The sequence below is a fragment of the Rhineura floridana genome, chromosome 5 (assembly GCF_030035675.1).
Source record: "Rhineura floridana isolate rRhiFlo1 chromosome 5, rRhiFlo1.hap2, whole genome shotgun sequence".
Classification (NCBI taxonomy): domain Eukaryota; kingdom Metazoa; phylum Chordata; class Lepidosauria; order Squamata; family Rhineuridae; genus Rhineura; species Rhineura floridana.
In genome coordinates, this window is record NC_084484.1 from 151,873,363 (window position 1) to 151,892,568 (window position 19,206).

General features: G+C 42.0%; 1 protein-coding gene across 7 annotated transcripts in view; it reads right to left on the bottom strand.

Moving 5' to 3' along the window:
• LOC133385434 (WD repeat-containing protein 49-like) overlaps positions 1–17,728 on the bottom strand; it is a 66,478-nt gene extending 48,750 nt beyond the window's left edge. For 5 of the 7 annotated variants that reach the window (XM_061628454.1, XM_061628456.1, XM_061628453.1 and 2 more), the window contains exons 1-9: positions 17,452–17,728; positions 12,101–12,380; positions 11,374–11,427; positions 10,006–10,089; positions 9,305–9,370; positions 6,157–6,387; positions 4,147–4,226; positions 3,641–3,733; positions 468–513 (exon numbers count right to left, since the gene is read on the bottom strand). In XM_061628454.1, coding sequence (XP_061484438.1) covers positions 468–513; positions 3,641–3,733; positions 4,147–4,226; positions 6,157–6,387; positions 9,305–9,370; positions 10,006–10,089; positions 11,374–11,427; positions 12,101–12,380; positions 17,452–17,519 — 1,002 coding nt within the window. In that variant the 5' untranslated portion in view covers positions 17,520–17,728. Of the gene's footprint in view, positions 1–467; positions 514–3,640; positions 3,734–4,146; positions 4,227–6,156; positions 6,388–9,304; positions 9,400–10,005; positions 10,090–11,373; positions 11,428–12,100; positions 12,381–17,451 lie in introns of those variants that run through there. The other 2 variants (XM_061628452.1, XM_061628457.1) reach the window with 2 other exon arrangements.
• Between the last annotated feature and the right edge of the window lie 1,478 nt (positions 17,729–19,206).

The window sequence follows — 19,206 nt, forward strand, 5'->3', positions numbered from 1 at the left end:
ACACTGAGTGGCGGTGGTGGGGAACACACATATATGAACAGATCTGGATACAGAGATATGAAGCCCTTTTGCAGTTACATTTTATAATAATGCATATATTTTACTAGCTGGACACTGGCATGATTGCAAGGGAGACCTCCCCTTAAAAAATTATGTGCGAGAAGGATTTCCATTAGACTAACCTTGCTTATCTGAAAGATTTATTATGCCACAAGACATGCCCACAAATAAGTTTTTGATAAACTAGACTGTCCAGTTTCTCATGCTAGCAAGTGGATAAGAATCTGAGCGAGAGTGACTGGGCAGCCCTGCTTTTCCACAGCCTTTAGCATTCTCTTATCTCTGTTGTAGCTTCTCTACATATCCAGTCCATAATCCAAGGAATTAAACAGCAGATGTTTCAAGCTGGCTCTCCACTGAGTTTTAAGGCCTACACTTTATCTAGCAAGCATTTAAAAAATACATACCTGGTCATCCCCATAAAGAATCATACATTCATCATGATCTGTGTAGCTGAATTGGAGTGGGGGAGAGAGAAGAGGAAGAAAAATTAAATATTCCTTAAAAGGTTTTGATCCAAAATAATACTTTGGATTGTACAAGAACTTCCAGGAAAGACGTGTCTAAGCAAGATGCTGTTTATGGTTTTAACACAGGCTACTGATTCTGCTAGCCCAACATATTTATTTATTTGATTTATATTTATTTTATTTTTATTTTATTCAATTTTTATATACCCCCCTTTCTCCCAGTAGGAGTCCATAAAATGTACTTTAACATGATTATTGACTCCTACAGTTCTCTGAAGCCTCAACATGTAAGAAAAGTGATGGCTTTAGGGCATCAGCACCCAACTCCTTTGGTAACCTGCTAGGGCTATAATGCCCTGGCAGAGACCATCAGCACTGACACCTGTCGTGTCCCACCATACTGGGTGGCTGCATCTTGGAAGCTGCCATTCTAAATTTCGCACAATGCAATGGAGTTCCCAGTGTTGTGTCACTCCAGGGCATTGTGGGAAATTTATACTGATGGCTAAGCTATTGACATCAGGGAGGCACCTTCCCTGAATTCCTTTTGGGGCCTGCTTAAAACTTTTCTGTTTAAGCAAGCCTTTCCAGACACATAGATGATTAGCTGTTTTAATTTTTTCAGTTAGTAGCTGTTTAATTGGTTTTAAATATGTTTTTAATTACTTTAAAAAACTTTTTATTGATAATTTTCATGTAAACGGCTTAGAGGTATTTACATTTAAGCTGCATATGAATTTTGTTAAATAAATAGATAAAAATAAATAGCTCCCCATCCTCCTGGCAATACCACAAGGTAAGCCTGTGGCTAAGAGAAGTGCCTCTGACGTAGGCATCAGGTGGCACTTTCATGATGGCTCTATCAGCATTGGTACTGATCCTGCTTTACTGTATATGGTGAAGTGAATGCATACTGCCTTTTTTAATTTACTTCAGTGGAAATGCTGCAAAGCAAATCTGGATTGCATCTCAAAATCTTCATGTCATAGTTCAATCAACTTTCTAAAGACTGCTTCCAGGATGTGGTGAGACACAATCTGAATATGTCAAGAGCATTCACACCATTAGTGGAACATGACAAAACATACAAACTGAGGTTGACTTACTCAAACTATTTTTTTGTAAATCAGGATTCACTTGTAAATCCTGGTCCAGACTATAAATTACTACAGTTCCATCATTGCTCAGCTCAGCTATAATAACAGGGACTCAAAGGTCCTGCTTATTTATATTTATTAACTATTAAAATAATTCTTGGGCTGTTGCACCGATGATGGACAGATTGGTTTTCTGTGGACCCAAACCAGTGTATTCAATTTACAAGAGAAAGGATTACAACTAAACTTTAGGAAGAACTTAATGATGGCACAAGTTGTTTGACTGTGGAACAGACTGCCTCAGATGGTGGTAGCCTCTCCTTCGCAGAGGCAGGATGACCACCTATCAGGAATCCTGTAGCAGTGGATTTCCTGCATTGCCAGAGGGTTAGACTAGAAAGGGATGGAAAGATCTGTCAGTGTTGGTTCTCTCAGATTCTCATTTTCCAACCTTAAATTCAATTCTCTACATTTCTTGAGCAATTTCCAGATTCCCCCCCCCAAAAAAAATCCTCATGAAAGTTCTCCAGCATTTTAGTGCTAATTTCTCCTTACAAACACATTTGTAGGCAATTTTGACTGATGTACACATTTGTACAAGCAATTTCTCACCTAATGCATTCTCATCTAATGCATTTTTGTATGTTCTTTTCACTCGTATATTCATTTTTCTGCACACTTGCCCCAAATTTATGTATTTGTGCAAACTTTGTTTAGTTGGTGAACTGGATTGCAAAATTCAAATAATTGAAAATTGCAAAAGATAGCTGTGTTTTGGTTCCCATATTGTTTCAGAAAGTGTGAATTTCATATATTCTGCTTGAAATTATATATGATATATGAAATGATTTGATATATTCTGCTTGAAATAATAAATAAATAAAAATGTGAACTGAATCGCCCATCCCTAAGGCCAGATGATCACTGACGTCTCTTCAAACGCTATGATTCTATTATTCTAATTGCACCCTGACTAACATCACGAAAAACATTTAAAATGAAGCTAAAAATACCACCCCCGAAAAATCTTGCTAAAAGACAAAGCAGCACATCTATCAATAACTTCTTCATCGTCAGCGATGCTAAATAATAGCTAATCTCTGTCCAGTGCATAAGCCCTCCAAAATAGCCTGGATTGTAGTCAATGAAAGGAGAGCAATGACAGGACCAGATAGGCTTCCATCAGTAATTAGGTCTCCACCACCAAAAAGACCCAGTCTTGTTACCACATGTCATACTTTAGATACTGGGGAGACGCTGAGTAGGGCTTCGCTGTTCAGATAAGAACATATGGGAGGTGATCCTTAAAATAGATGATCTGGGATAGGCTAAAGGTCAAAACCAGCATTGCCCTACAACAGCAGTGGGAAACCTTTCTCAGACCGAAGGCCGCATTCCCATCTGGACAGCTTTCTGAGGGCCACATACCATTGGTGGGCAGGGCCAGAAGCAAAAATAGGCAGAGCAATGGATGTAAATTTTCCCTTTGCATAGTAGGTTACTTTCTATATACCTCTCTCTGTCCTCCATCCAGGCAACCATGAGGCATTATCAGAGTTCAACGACACACTCAAACAGGGTAGGAAGTAGGGCAGGTGAGGGGTGTGGCCTGGGGAGAGTCCCAAGGGGCAGTTAGAGAGGCCTGGGCCCCTAGGCTTGAGGCTCCCCACTCTTCCCCTAGATGAAAACTGGTAAACAGTGGGAGAAAGTATCAGAGTAATATGCCTCCAAGCACCTGAAATAATGTTGCTCTGGGGAACTGTGGGAAATTAAAATGGCAACTTATTATACGCTGACATTCAGCCCAGGGAGACCCAGAGCAGGCATCAGTGCCAGGGGTCTTGGGGCCTCAGCAGCTACCTGAGGGTGCTGGGTCCACATACTAGACCTTGTTGGGAGTCTGAGCTTGAAGAATGGGATATAAGTGTAATAACAGATATACCTGCGCATATGCAAGTATGCAATAATGATGAGCAAATAATTGAGATAGGATCTGAATTTGGAGTGCCTTACCAGTAATCCACATTCAGAGGTATAGCCTCTAAACCACTAATTTGAAGGTAGGGTTCAAAGTTGGAGCTTTCATAGAGCTGAAGTTCACGATCTCTGTCACAAAGTTAAAATATATATTTCATCATCGTGGACTGTACATGCAAGCTGAAGTTTTCTACAATAAGGAAGCAAATAACATTTTGAAGGGGGCATTTTCATTGGGAAAATGGTGTTGGGGAAAGGATTCAAAACCCTCTTCCAGGTTGTGATCCTAACTGAGGGACCATCACAGCTTCTATTTACTAAAATTTAAAGGGACAAGAGATCCAATCATTGAGCTCCATCATTTCATCAAGCTAGCCTCTGTATCAGTGTCTTAGCTGCTACGCCAGCTCTTTAATACCAGCCAAATCCCCAAACTATTTTGTTCACATAGCTTTTCCCAGTAAACCACAACCACAAACTTTGGATTAAGGAAATATTGATTAAAAGGTTTTTATCTGAGCATTTGTATGTAGGATACTCACCCAGTTCCCAATATTAACTTATTGTATGGTGTCATGACAGTGAAATCCATCAACCACTTAGATTTTTTGTGGGTTTTCTCCTTTAAAAAGAAAAGTAACTAGTTAAGCAAGGACTATCATTCCAAGCTGATGGTCACCAAAGATGATTTTGGATGACTTTAAAAGGGGATGGCTTTGAAAGCCATCCTTTGCCATGTCTTCAGCCGCACCTACTGAAACTCATTCAACTGGACAAGACAGCTCTGGATACCTCCCCAGATTCATCTGCAGAATGGCTTTGCAAGAGGATTAGACAAGTTCAGGGAGGATCAGGCTATTAGTGGCTACTAGCCATGATGGCTGTGCTCTGCCTCCATAGTCAGAGGCAGTATCTTCTGAAAACCAGTTGCCAGAAACTGCAGGTGAGGAGAGTGCTCTTGCACTCAGGTCCTGCTTGTGGGCTTCCCATGGATATCTGGTTGGCCACTGTGAGGATGGTGGGCAACTTGCCTGATCCAGCCAGATCTTCTTATGTTCTTAAAGATGACAGCATCAAGGCACAGGAGCCTGCCATTTTGCTAAAGCTAAGCAGGTCTGGGTCTGGTCAGTGCCTGGATGAGAGACTGCATGAGAATCACATGTACAGCCACTTGGGTTCCATGATGAAAGACAGGTAGGATATAAAAATACATACATACATAATTCTAGAGTCACAAATACTACAAATAAGGCTCTCATATTTCAGTCAGAAGAAAAATGGACTAAAAGTAATTGGGGTACACTCCTGGGTACAGAAGCAATCAAAAGACAGGAAAACTGATAGAGCTGAATGAAGAGGGAACTTTTTTATCAGGAAGAAGGGACTCTCATGAATGCAGTAATACGGGAGAAGAGGATTTATTGGGGGGGGGGAGTTCTAACATATTGTTGCGTGCCTCCCCAATCACCGAGTGGTGAGATTTCTGGGATACCTGTGCTCATCCAGGGTTTGGTTTCCTTTGGGAAGAAGGTCAGAAGAGACTGCGGTGTCTTTATGAAATATGGTCTATTTATTTACACACATTCCAACCTGAGCTTAGGATGGAGGGGGTTCAAGGCATCAGCAGTCCAATATCCAGCTTTTCCATCTGTATTACAGGAGGCACCCCAAATGCCATAGTGCAGACAGCCAGTCTCTCTGCCTGCCTCCAGTTACCAGCCTTTCTCTAGAACACACTCTATACACACTCCAAGCACAAACTTCTGCTGACTGCCAGGAGGGGGGGGAGGCTCTCCTGAAGAGTTTCAATGACAAAAGGGTCTTCCTGGCCCATTCATCAGTTGCTGGGCAACTGATAGACCCATTATCCTCCTGGCCACTCTATTAGCTTAACAAAGGAGAGACTCATCTGACCAGCCAAGCGAGATCCTCATTCCAAGGCACAGGATTCCAAATCAGAGGCTGGAAAGGGGACCCACAGGGATCATCCCTTCCAACTCCCATGCTCATAACAATATATTTGTAAATCTTAAATCTTATAAAGCAAATTAGCAAGGGATGGGTAAAGGCAGCCTTCCTCAACCTGGTGCCCTCCAGATTTTATTTATAAATAGAAGTATTCCATCATTTGTATACTGCAATATCAGGGAAATGTACAGCAATAAAACGAAGCATCATTCAAAACAGTACAAAACAATCATTAAAATGACCGGCCAGTCAAAAAAGTTTCAAACAGCTGTGCAGGCTTGCTGACACATTTTGGCCTACAACTCACATCAACTCCAGCCACCGTGACCATGCAGGCTGGGGTTGTTAAGAGTTGTAATCCAAAACATCTGAAGAGCACCAGGTTGGGGAATGCTGGGTTCCCAGGGAAATGCTGGTGTGTGGGGGGGGAGGTGTCAGTGGTGTCAGTGATTGAGGAGTTGAAGTGAAGCAGGAGGAACTTTCAAAATGTAACCTTGCTTGAACCTAAGGGATAGGGTGCAATATAAACAGAAATAAATAGATAGATAATCCTGAAACCTATGAAATGAGAAAATGTGACATACAAACACCATCTTGCTTCGTTTTAGCTTGAGCTGTGGTGACCAGAATGAAATATGTCCATCTTCTCGAGCTGTTATTAATGTACTATCCGACAGTGAGCACATGCGCAGCATAGGCTCTCCATATGGGATCTCCAGTATGGTAGCAGGTAGCGAAAAAGTGACCTCTTTCAAGCGGGCAGATGACCCATCCTGTTCTGCATATTCCAGCTGCATGTATGTGCAGAAGTCATGCTGGAATAGGAAAAAGATCTAGTTATTAAGTTGGTACACATGCAGCCCAATCCCATGCATGTTTACTCAAAAGTGAGTCTTACAGTGTTCAATAGAGCTTGCTCTCAAGAAACTGTGCTCAGTGATGTCGCCATCATAAATACATCACTGCCAAAATAGAGCCAACTAATATTGGTATATCATGCACGGGGGGGGGGCATAAACTATATGAGAAAACAAAACCCTTGTCTTGTTACTCAGAACTTCAGTGTCCAAAGCTTAAGGCTGAAAGTATACAATAATGCAATCCTATACACAGATAGAGACAGAGGAGAAATTTGGTTAGTTTGCATTTTGTGAACCTACCTAATTTGCATTTGCCAAAACAATATGCAAATAAAAATGCATCTATCTTTTGAAATTCTTTTTCAAATTTGCAACGTAGTTCTCCAACCAAATAATGTGTACAAAATTATGTATATGAGATTAAAGTGTGAATAAAAATGCATATATTAGTGGAGGGGTATACAAAATGCATTAGACCAAAGTGTATAATGTGTATATTTACACATACAAAAATGTGAATATTAGGAGAAATTGTACTAAAATGCTAATGAATTTTCATGAGGATTTTAAAAAAATTCACAAACTGATGCAAAAATGTGAAAAACTGACGTTAAGACTGGAAAAATGAGAGCTAAATTGACATCCCTCTCCATGTTAATTCAGAAGTAAGCCCTTTGAGTTCAATGAGCCTTTTCCCAGTTAAGTGCATATAGGATTGTAGCTTTCTCCGATTCTTTTCTTCTATGGATTTTCTATTATCAAGTAAAGAGGTAAAATGTACACTCTTCCAAATATTTTCCTCTCAAAGAAGAATGTGTTATTTTAAGTACCGTATATTCCGGCGTATAAGACGACTTTTTAACCCAGGAAAATCTTCTCAAAAGTCGGGGGTCATCTTATACGCCGGGTGTCGTCTTATAGGGCGGGTGCTGAAACTTCCGAGCCTTTTGTATAGTATGGACAGTCTTTGTCAAACAGTTTTGGTATAGTATCAACAGCTTCAAGCAGTTGCAGTATTCAAATAGTCGCAAGAGGCAGCAGCAGTAGCAGAGAGAAAGCTATGTAAATCACGCTGTGGGGCTGCCAGAAAGCCTTGGCTCTGCAAACTACAGCCCGTGTAATTGAGACCCCCCTTTTTGGCACTGTAACTGACTAGACAGAAAGAGACAAATAAAATGGCGGCCACAAAAAACGGCGGGAAAATTGGCCAATCAGAGAAGCTTGGGGTGATAAAGAAGCAATGGCGGTCATAGGAACGCACCAGCAAGCACAAAACAGTCTCAAACCAAAACTCTGGGGCCGCTGGGCTGCGAGAGCACGACTGGGCTCAGCAAACGAGGGAAAGAATGAGCCGCAGCTGCGGGCTCTAAAGGCAGTTGCGGTAGGCTTAAGATGCCACAGACGAGCCGGGGAAGGCGGAGCAACCACCCCAGATAGGGGCTCTGACACAGAGCCGCAGCTGCAGGCTCTGGAGCTGCCGTGAAAAAGGTAAAGTGGCAGCAATACTAAGAGCAGCAGCTGCAAGCTCTCAGTTAATTCTAGGTGGCTTGCTGAGGGGGGGAGAACCACAGCCGCGGTCTCCCGTAACGTCACTGAGTTTCAGGAGGCAAAGGAAGCCGTATGCACAGGCTTCTTATGTAGGGGGGGAGAGCCGCAGCCGCGGTCTCCCGTAACGTTACTGAGCTTCAGGAGGCAAAAGGAAGCCGTATGTACAGGCTCCTTATGTAAGTAAGCCGAAGAAGTCAGGAAAAAATGCCGCAGAGCGGGCCAGGAACCCGCGATCGCAAGCTCCTGATTAGAGCTGCGTCAGCCGCCAGAGAAAAAAAGGAGCCGCAGCCGCAGCCTCCCTGAAAGCCGTAGGCAATTTACTGGGGGAAAAAACAAAAGGAGCCGCAGCTGCGGTCTCCCTGAGAGCCATTAGGGAATTTCCTTCCTTTCAGCTTTAGAGTGAATTAGGAAAAGTTTAATCCACTTGCACTGTTTTATGTTTACATGTTTGATGACAAACAGCCTTATGTTTATAAGTGACAGTTTTCCTGCTAAGTACCTGCATGTCATAAGCAGGGGTAGTCTTATACGGCGAGTATATCCCAAACGCTATATTTTAACTGGAAAAGTTGGGGGTCGTCTTATACGCCGGAATATACGGTAGGCAAATTCAAAAGAAAAGGTTAAACAGCCTCTCCATGTGCCAGTCCTCTGCTTAAATCCTTAGAGAAAAGTATCATAGCCCCTTATTGAGCTCATTGCATTACAGAGAAATACCGCACATTAATTGTTTCTCTTTCAGCCCCTAATCTTGGAGAACCTTGATTTGGCATCATCTTTCACCTATTCCAATTGACATTGTACTTGGTTTATCTTCAAGTGCGATTGGTGGGGACGCAAGATAGGGCCTTCTCAGTGGCTGCTCCTAGGTTCTGGAACTCCCTTCCTAGGGAGGCACGAATGGCCCCTTCCTTGCCATCCTTCCGTCAGCAAGTAAAAACTTTTTTATTCCGACAGGCTTTTGGGATAGAAAGTGTTTAGGATTAGGCTTTACAAGGCTTGTTTTATTGTTTTATATTATCTGTATTATTTTAAATTGTTTTTAGATTTTTAAGTGCCTTTTACGGTTTTAAGGTTGTGCATAGTTTAATTGTATTTTAATTGTATGTTTTTCTATGTTTTTAACTACATGTAGTTTTATTTGTAAGCCGCCCTGAGTTCCAGTTTGGAAAAAGGGCGGGGTAAAAATAAAGTTTCAATTCAGTTTCAATTCAACAGATCCTTCTTCATTTCTAACTCATTCACAGTCACAGCCTATTGTAAGCAGTTATATTTTGATTATATCACAGTGGGGTTTCCAGCTGATTCAAAAATGTACACTTACCCAATGAATTCTGCCAGTTGCAGAATAGTCTATTTTCATGAAAAGCTTTTCTATTTTTTCATCGCTCTGTAGAGGCAAGGGATGCGCATCATGGTCTTTAACACAAAAAGGTTCAAGATTACATGAGATAGGTTTTTTTCTAGGTTTAATCCATCAAACATAAACTAACCAAAATGGTGGCAGCGACAAAGATTACGCTCCAATAGGGTTGTACATGGAAGCTAGAGACTAACAGTGCAACCCTATATCTACTCACATGTACGCCCCTTTGAGTTACTCCAGTGGTGGTTAGTGCCCATTGGAACTGGTGGAGCAGAAGGCAGGGAGCCCAACAGCAGGTGGAACCAGAGCCAATGATAGGTGGAGCCAACTAATTTTAGTTTTGCTCCCATATTCTTCCCTGCTGAGTTCTACAAGGGGCAACAATGAGACTGAGAAGGAGGAAGCTGGCAGGCAAAGCCACCCCCTGGTCTAGCTGTAAGTAAGAATGAGGAAGGTGAGGGCTTGCTGAGGTTGGTGGGCCAGCAACCCCATGCGCCCATATGGACCAGCCTCTGTTAAGTTACTCCCAGCCCAGGTAAGTGTGTATAGCACTGCAGCCTAAATGCAGGGCAGGAAGTACTTCCACCATCCCGTTCCTTCCATCTGTAACCTTGCTATTTAACTATTCCTGTACAATTCTCAAATTGTGGTTTGCTTACTGCATTTTGTGACCCCATACATTTCTTTAATGTCCGCTTGAAGTTTTCCACATCCAAAGATCTCTGTCCATTAATTTCTAAGTCCTGGAAGAAGATAAAACAACAGGAATATTATATATTATAAAGCAGCAGACTTGCCAAAACAGCAGCACAATTTTTCAAAGCATGGTTTCATTCTGGTGCCATTTCTTTCTCTCTGGATACATCAAACATGTTAGCAAAGCTAAATGCAAAAATAAAGCTCAAAGACATTTTATATCTTACAAAAAACTGGGGGGATTGCCCCAATATATTGGGCCAGGAGTTCAAAGGGGTCCTGAGTTGCTTTGAATATCACAAGGTAGATCTGTTTCACTCCTAGGGTTGCCAGCTTTTGATCCTGATCTGTAGTTGTCCCTTTAACAGCACTTTGGCTCCATGTCATCATGAGAAGTGTCACCTGTTGATTTCTATTTCTTAATATAAGGCACAATATCAGGCCAAGCCACTTTCCTGGTCAGTTGACAACCCTATTTTCTCCCCACAAAACACTCATAATGCTTCTCAGTCAGAAATGGCTAGTAGCCAACTTTGCTGAAAGATATCCCTCTACCCCACATCAAAGCCAATTGTTAACACCCAAGGAACACTAGAAGTCCATAAAACTAAAACTCCCAAGTGATCCACCATGCTTGATGCTCTGGAAATGTGTCTGACCTTGAGGATGTGATTGTGCCTTTACATACATATATACATATATACATACAAACATACATACATATATACATTTGATTTATATCCCACCCTTCCTTCCAACAGGAGCCCAGATGTACAGAGCCAGCCTCCCTCCTTAAACCTTACATAAGGTCCTGCTTGAAAGCTCCCCATAGGTATCTGGCTGGCCACTGTGAGAATAGGATACTGGACTAGATGGGCCTTTGGCCTGATCCAGCAGGGCTCTTCTTACGTTGTTTTGTTGCTCAGCAGCTGGATAAGGACAAAGAAGGAGTACGACGCATGGGAAAGAGGGAATAAACAAGATACGGATGCAGGTAAGGGCTGTACTGGACCTGAATTTAAATGATTGGGTGCACAAAATCCTGTTCAGAATCTCTTTCCAGCTTAAGCATTTCAGGAAAAAATTTTAACCCTATCTTACATTACATTCGCAGCTATTATATTGCTCTCTTGCCGACACAAAGCTCTGAACAAAATCATGAATATAACAGGAGATACTTCTCTCAATGTTTCTTACCCCAAACTTTCTGAGGCATAAATACAAATGAAAAAAATGTAATGTTTCCAGTCAATATGTGCCCTTGGGCTACATTTCCTTTATCAGTGAAATAATATACATGGATATAGATGATTTAATTGGGATGGTCATACCTGAAAGGCTGCATGTAGCTTTTGAAGCTGTTCAAGAGTTACTTGCTGCTCAATCTTGCCAAGACAAAAAGCAAAATGGAATAGTTAAAATATTATATGCATAGGCCCTTTTTAGGACTCTGAGGTGGCCAAGGATTTAATGTTACTTGAGGACACCTTTCCATTCACTGCAGCCTGTGCCCCAGCTACCTGACTCCTCTGTCTCTCTCTTCCTCCCAGTGAGCAATAGCGACCCCCCTCGTGCAGCAGCCCCTTCCCCCACCTGGTGAGCCACTTCTGAACAGTCCTCCAAACCTATCAGTCCTTGCCTTTCATTATCTGCCGCCTGAGGTGGCTGCTTCACTCTGCCTGATGGTAGGACTGGCCCTGGAGCATATGTTATCAGAATGCTGCAGAAATGGCCTTCCTACACCAAGCAATTTCTCTCTTGTAACATTTACAAGTATTTGGGACAACAATGTATGAACCTCCCCAACTTTGTTTCATGTTTCCATTGGTTGTTTGCGTATGTGTCTGCAAGGCTGTTTTCAGTGGCATCCCCATGTTGATTGTAACTTGTGCTACAGTTCTAACCAGACAGAGGGAGCTGCCCTCTGACATCATGTAAAATAAAGGTGAGCCTATTTTCATCTGATAAATTTGGAAGGAAAGCAACTGCCATGCATACCCTCACAGCATTTAATATTTTTAAAAGCTCTTCAGAGCCCAGCAAGAGAATTCACTGTACCTTTCCTTTCCATTGACTTCTGGAAGAGTCAAGGCGGTGATGAACACTCTCACTCTCCAAAATGTTTTCCATGAGTCCAATGGAGTGGCTCCTCTGCTGCCCTTTCAGCAGTTCCTTCATCAGCCATTCTGGGAGCTGCTGTATCTCCTCCTGAGCTACTGAGAAACTGCCAATGGAAACTGGAGATACAGCTTGCAACCTACACCCTCCTAATGAAGTCTGAGCACGTTGAAACAAAGGGTCTGTTGCAGCTGTCGACTCTCTCAGGTCATTCAGAATGCTGTCAGAGCACAAACACCAGGAAGTAGGCATGGGCACTGCTATTATTATTAATTACCTAACAATTAATTATTAACTATCATTAATTATTAGTTGCTGGTGGTAGTAGCGGTAACAGTAGAAGCAACAGTGGATCAGTTTCAGACTTCGGTAAGAGCTTCCTTTACAAGATGCAGTGATGTACCTCTTTCCATCCACAATCCTCACATTTTTCAGTTAACGTGTGATGAAAGGTATGGTTGGGGGGACCGAAATGGAGGCATAAAAAGGTGAAGTGACTTGCTCAAATTCTTAAGGGACCTGTGCTACAGCACCACAAAAAAAGAAAAAAAGAAAGAGAAGACAGATTGCATGTCTCCAATCTGACATTTTTTATGTTAAACTATACTTAGAGTGAGAGCCAGTGTGGTGTAGTGGTTAAGGTGTTGGACTACGACCTGGGAGGCCAGGGTTTGAATCCCCACATAGCTCATTTGGTGACCTTGGGCCAGTCACTACCTCTTAGCCTCAGAGGAAGGTAATGATAAACCACCTCCGAATACCGCTTACCATGAAAACCCTATTCATAGGGTCTCCATGAGTCTGAATCTACTTGAAGGCAGTACATTTACATTTTTTATACTTAGTGTAACATGGGCAAGTATGTCAATTCTGCTTTCTCTCAGTTTATCATTTTCCCAGTCTTAACTTCAGTTCTCCACATTTACATATCAGTCTGCAAATTAATTTTTTTAAGTCCTCATGTAAATTCGCCAGCATTTTAGTGCAAATTTCTCCTAATATATGCATTTTTGTATGCATTTTTGTCCTAATATACACTTTTGCAAAGCAATTTCCCCTAATATAATCCATGTTTGTATGCTATTTTCATTAATATATGCATTTATATACACACTTTATCTTAGTATATGCATTTGTGTACACATTGCTTTGCTGAAGAACTGAATTGCAAAATTCAGAGAGCTGCAAATTTTGAAGAATAGCTGTGTTTTGGTTCTTGTATTGTACAAATTATGTAAGTTTGCCTTTAAATATGAACTGAATCAGATTTGTCCCCCATTCCTAACTGAGGCTGTGATCTGAGTGGGGGTGGGGGTCATATAGATATTTCTACATATCCTCAGCCTCCATAACACGTGCTGAAGATGGTTAAATGTGCATATATTTAAATAAATGAGTAGATACACATTCATGGTTAGTCCCTTGCTTTTTCCCACCCCAAAGGTGTGACTATACAGTAAACAGTGAAGTAAGGCAAAATACTTTATCCAGAGCTCGGAAAAGTTACTTTTTTGAACTACAACTCCCATCAGCCCAATGCAGTGGCCATGCTGGCTGGGGCTGATGGGAGTTGTAGTTCAAAAAAAGTAACTTTCCAAGCTCTGACTTTATCTGACTTGCCTTTTTTGTGTTTCTGCATCTTGCGGTTAATAAAAGCCCAAAAGGAGGGGATGGGGAATTTCAAAAAGAAGCAACCATGCAAATCTGTCATTTATGGATTAAAGGAAGAAGACTTCTGCTTCTCCATATGGGAAACAAGGAGTCAGAATTGGTGCCTAGCAAGCATTTTGAAATTTTTTGTGGGAACACAAAGCAAGGTTCTGTTTTATCTCATTTCTCACAAGTTTCAACAAGATGTCCTACTGACATGAACAGAACTATTTATTATAGAATAACAGTATATATTAACCCTCTGTGATTCTGATGATATCTTACACTATTAAACAAGACAGTTTTCTGGCTGGAGGCCAGACCAAAAGTAATCACATTCTGCAAGTATGTGGCGAATGGTAGTTTTGGTCACCATTTTCATGTTATGTTTACGCTGAAATATCACTAGACTACAGTTATGCCTACTGAAGCGCACAAGATTCCTTGTTGTAGTCTTCTCCAAAACTTTACTATGGTGGAAAGAATAAAAAGTAAACCAGTTCATACATGGTTCATCTGCAGCCACAGCAACAACATGTAACAAACTTCACACTGACAGAAGGTCCAGTAGAGTGCACGCTGGACAGAGCACTAGTAAGAACAGGAAAATCACGTGGTATGGTCTGCATGCACACTGTATTGCAACCCTGTTGAAATTAAGCAGATCTGGGTCTGGTCAGTACCTGGATGAGATGCTGCCCAGGTATCCTATGTATACAGTAGGGCCCCACTTATACGTCGGGTTCCGCTCCAGACCCCTGCTGTAAAGCGGAAATCGCCGTAAAGCAGAACCCATAGACTACAATGGGGCCGTCACGCAAAAATGATGTGAAAACGTCGTAAAAGAGCAAAAATCGGCTTTAAAATAGAAAATGAAAGCCGCCACATTAGCAGAACGCCGGGAAGCGAAGCGCCGGGAAGTGGGGCCCTATTGTACTTTGTTGAGTTCCATGGAAAAAAGGTGGGAGATATATGAAACAAATAATGAAGATCTTGTGGCATGAGAACAGAGACTAATGGATCCGTGGTTTCCAAAGGGCTCTGGGGAGTTTTCTGGCTGATAGGGCTGGCGCTCCTGTCGAAACCCTGGTCGAGCTGTGGAATACAGAAATGACCCGGGCAGTTGACATGATTGCTCCTGAGCGCCCTCTCCTGTGTAGAGCTCATACGGCTCCATGGTATACCCCAGAGTTGAGAGCGATGAAACAATATCGGAGACGGCTTGAGTGCTGATGGAGACGAACTCCTAGTGGATGCAATTATACACTGGTAAGTGCCTATGGTAAGCTGTATTTAGGGGCAGTAAGGGCAGCAAAAAAACAATATTTTGCTGCCACTATCAAATCATCAATCTGCCGCCCAGCGGAGCTCTTCAGAATTGTCCGGGGGCTATTACACTCTGGCCCCAGGGACATGGTAGAACCATCTGAGGTCCGCTGTAATGAATTTGCTAGGCACTTCCAGGATAAAATCTCTAGCATCCGCCAGGACTTAGACTCCAGTGTTATAGCAAGTGAATCAAGCGAGGTATCCAGAGCACAGCGTTGTCCTGATTTCTTGGATGAGTTTCAGTTGGTGCAGCTTGAGGATGTTGACAAGGTGCTTGGACAGGTTCGTGCAACCACTTCTGTACTGGATCCTTGCCCTTCTTGGCTAATAAAAGCTAGCAGGGATGGAACAGCCTGCTGGGTCAGGGAGGTGATTAATGCCTCTCTGCAAGAGGGGGTGGTCCCTGGCTGCCTGAAAGAGGCGGTAGTGGGACCACTCCTGAAGAAACCCTCCCTGGACCCAGAAAATCTTAATAACTATAGGCCGGTAGCAAATGTTCCATGTTCACTAAATATTGCTTCCCTCCCTGTTCCACTGCTAGACACCTTACTGTCAGCTGAGCAGTGCCATTATATACAACTCTAACTCCCTGGGCTGGGAACCATAAGAGACAACTGATTTGAAAACTAGTTCTGTGGCAGACTTTTTATGTGGCAGCTCTCCCAGAGATGAAAACAGCAAATGCTAATTTATTTAGATTCACAAGGAGGCAGTATTGGACAAAGGTTAGGTGATATAAATATTCAGAGTGGTAGAGTTTTTAAGGGTGCTTCCAGTGCTACCCTAATCTTTACTGATCTATGGGTAAGCTACATAAAGAACTGCAATTGACTTTCCACCCTTCCTTTGGTTCAGTCTTACTTGTGTGTGAACATTCCATTATGTTCCATCCACACTGTTGGGTGTAGCATAGGTGTGTGGGTTAGAAAATAAGTATGCACCTCAGCATGACATTTTAGCAGCAGGCTTATTTTTTTTTAAAAAAAATTAATTTATGCTAAAAACACTTTTTCATGATAACACTTTTTTGCCATTTTTTTAAATTGTAGATGAAAAAGCATTTTAGTGAATTTTTTGTTTAAAAAGTGCTGTTAACAGTGCTGAATGGAAGGACAACAGCAAAGGTATGTGTCAGAGTGAAAGTGTGTGGCAATAGGTCTCAAACTCAATAAAAAATAACAATAGAAGAACATTAAAAAAGAGTAATTAAGAAACAATACAAATAGCAGAGGTGGAGAGAGATTCAAACCGCATCAAATGCCTGTAGCAAAAAAAAAAAAAACCTTATGAAAAGTTATCGTCATTCAGTTAAAAGCCACAGGGCAAGGGGCCCAACCAAAGCTCTCTAAAGAGGAAGTTCCACAGCCTAGACTCTGCAAAGGCCTAGTCTTGTGCTCCGGCCAGTTGAACCTCTTAGTAATGATAGGCTGGAAGGTAGGATGGGTTCAAAACTGAAGCCCAAAAGTTTAGATAAGCATCTGTGGGAGGTATTAAATCAAATGAGCTTTCTGGGCATGTTGTGGAATCTCCACCATTTTATTAGCAGGTTGCATTGTGAGAACTCTGTCCATAATGCTGGATGAACAACTGACTATTCTCTTAGGAATACTTCAAACCTCAGTATAACCCCAGGTAGAGAGGACAGGTGAACAGGATTTGAATCCCCCTTTGCCCAAGATGCTTTAGTTAGTTAGGGCCCCTGCTGTTTGCAGGTCGTTGGGCTAAATGACCTCCCAAGTCCCTGTAAATCTAATCATTGCAAGTCATTGCTGATATGACCATTATTATGTTGAAAAGTACAACAACAACAACAACAAATAATACATTATTTACTGCAGTTTTCCTAAGGCAAACGCTAAACCTTGTTATGTTTTTGTGGCTGTTGTTCAAAGAAACCAGTTCAGGGAACTCTCCCATGTCAGAGAGTCCGGAGGGTGGGGATGTGTGGCATGAAGCTAATTATAATCCGTTGCACGTTCCCAAGCAAAGCAGTCTGAGCAAACAAAACAAAAATAGTAAGAACATCCACTAGTGACACAGAACTCACTGAGGAGATAGAATGTGAAGGGATCCTGTCTCAGTGAAGGAACCAAGCTGCCAGGGATAGAAAATGACACTTCGTAAGAAGGAAAAAGTACAGCTTTGGTTTCCTGACAACAAGCACATACCTTCCAAACAATACTGATTAGCAGCCACTCTTGGCCTCAGTCTGCACCCAAACTCCTTTTAATTTATTTTTTTAAACCAGTAATATGTTTTTATTTACATGCATTGAGAGAAAAATCCGTTTCCCTTTTTTTGTCACCCCTTACCTGCTGATTGTGGACGTTTCTAACTTCCCTGAAGCAGAACTTGGTCGTACCTTTTTCCTCAGAGGCATTATGGTATCAAAATTAATGCCCAAACACCGGCTTTCCAAGTGACAACTACTCAATCTCACAATTCCACAGAGGCTTCCACTTCCCTCAGGCAACGGCTGGTGCCCCCTTTGTTCCTAAGAATGGAGCCTGCTAGGCAGATCTGGCTGTTTGGAGTTTGCAGCAGCTCAGGTTACTGCATTCTTTGCACCTCCTTCAAGTCCCAAAACATCACAAGAGGACTGGGAATACACATGACAGCACCCCCTGGGCAGGGGCGTTGCTAGGTGCTTCAAAGGCTTTAGGCACATGTCATGAATTTGCATAACATTTGCTAATTGATATGTATATATGCAAATTTAGGCCAGCTTTCAGAAGCGGGGGAGGGGAAATCCAGCTCTTGTTGTCAGGTCTTACCTTGACTGAATGGGTGCTAATAGGATTTTCTGGGCCTAGCCACACAGAATGTGGGTTGGGCTCTCTGCAAATTAAAAGGGTGGATGGCTGGGGTCTCACTGGCACTGTGTTTTACAGCATGCCCGGATGCCCTGTAGGCAAAGTTTTTTTAAAAAGTGTTCTTGAAAGGGGGGAAGGGCAGGAGATCTGCAACCAAGTGCAAAATCCCAGAGCTCAGGCCTCTGGACCACTCCCCACAACACCACTGCCCCAAAGATCTTCCCAATGATTATTTATTGAAATATTATATTCCACCTATTATGCAGGCATCAAAACCAAAAATATAATTCAAAAGATACAATTAAAATAACAAAATACAATAAATAACAATCAAGCTGTCAAAAAACCATTAATGTTCTACAGCAGTAGATATCAAGGACATTTCCACACCCACCTTTTATAGTGGTATAGTTGCTGGTTGGTTGGTTGGTTGGTTGGTTTGTATGCTTCCATGAGATGATGTCATTATTCAGCTGTTATTCTGGATTAATGTACTCATAAAACCGCTTTTTCTTCTACCACAAAAAATCTGACATTTGTGAAAGATCTGGAATGGATCCTCAGTATTTTCATTTGTGTGGAATGTGTTAGAGCAGTCTTCTTCAACCTTGGGTCCTCAGACGTTGGACTACAACTCCCATCAACCCCAGCCAGTTTAGCCAATGATCAAGGATTATGGGAGTTGTAGTCCAACAACATCAGGGGACCCAAGGTTGAAGAATAGTGTGTTAGAGCATCATCCTGCTTTCTCTGTAGAGCGGTAGGTGGACATGTTTTGGGATACTGATATTGGAAAGATTAGAAAGAACTAGATAAAATTGCTATAAATTGTTTGGGAGATTCAGAGTCTTAAACTGAGCTCGCTGAAGGTAACTCTGAAATTCTTTTATATTATTGGTTGCAGACAACAATTTGTTCTCTGTATACTTTTACAAATCTCTGTATGTTTCTATGATTTTAATGTATTTGTCATGGCCTTTGGCTAGTACAGTAAATTGAATTGATTGATTGATGGATTGATATTATGTCAGTTTTGCCCATGACAGCCGATCATCAGCTACAGATAAAATTTAATCACAATAACCAGGTCTGGACAGGGATGGAGGTTGTGGTTGTTGTTTAAAGTGGCTCCCGCTGTGAGTGATTTAGACTTTAATTTTTTCCCCCAGACGTTCTCTCTCCATTCCCCCTTTCTTGCCCGGGGCTTACTTTGAAAACGGGAGAGAGCAGCGGAAGCTGTTCTTCAGCCCAGAG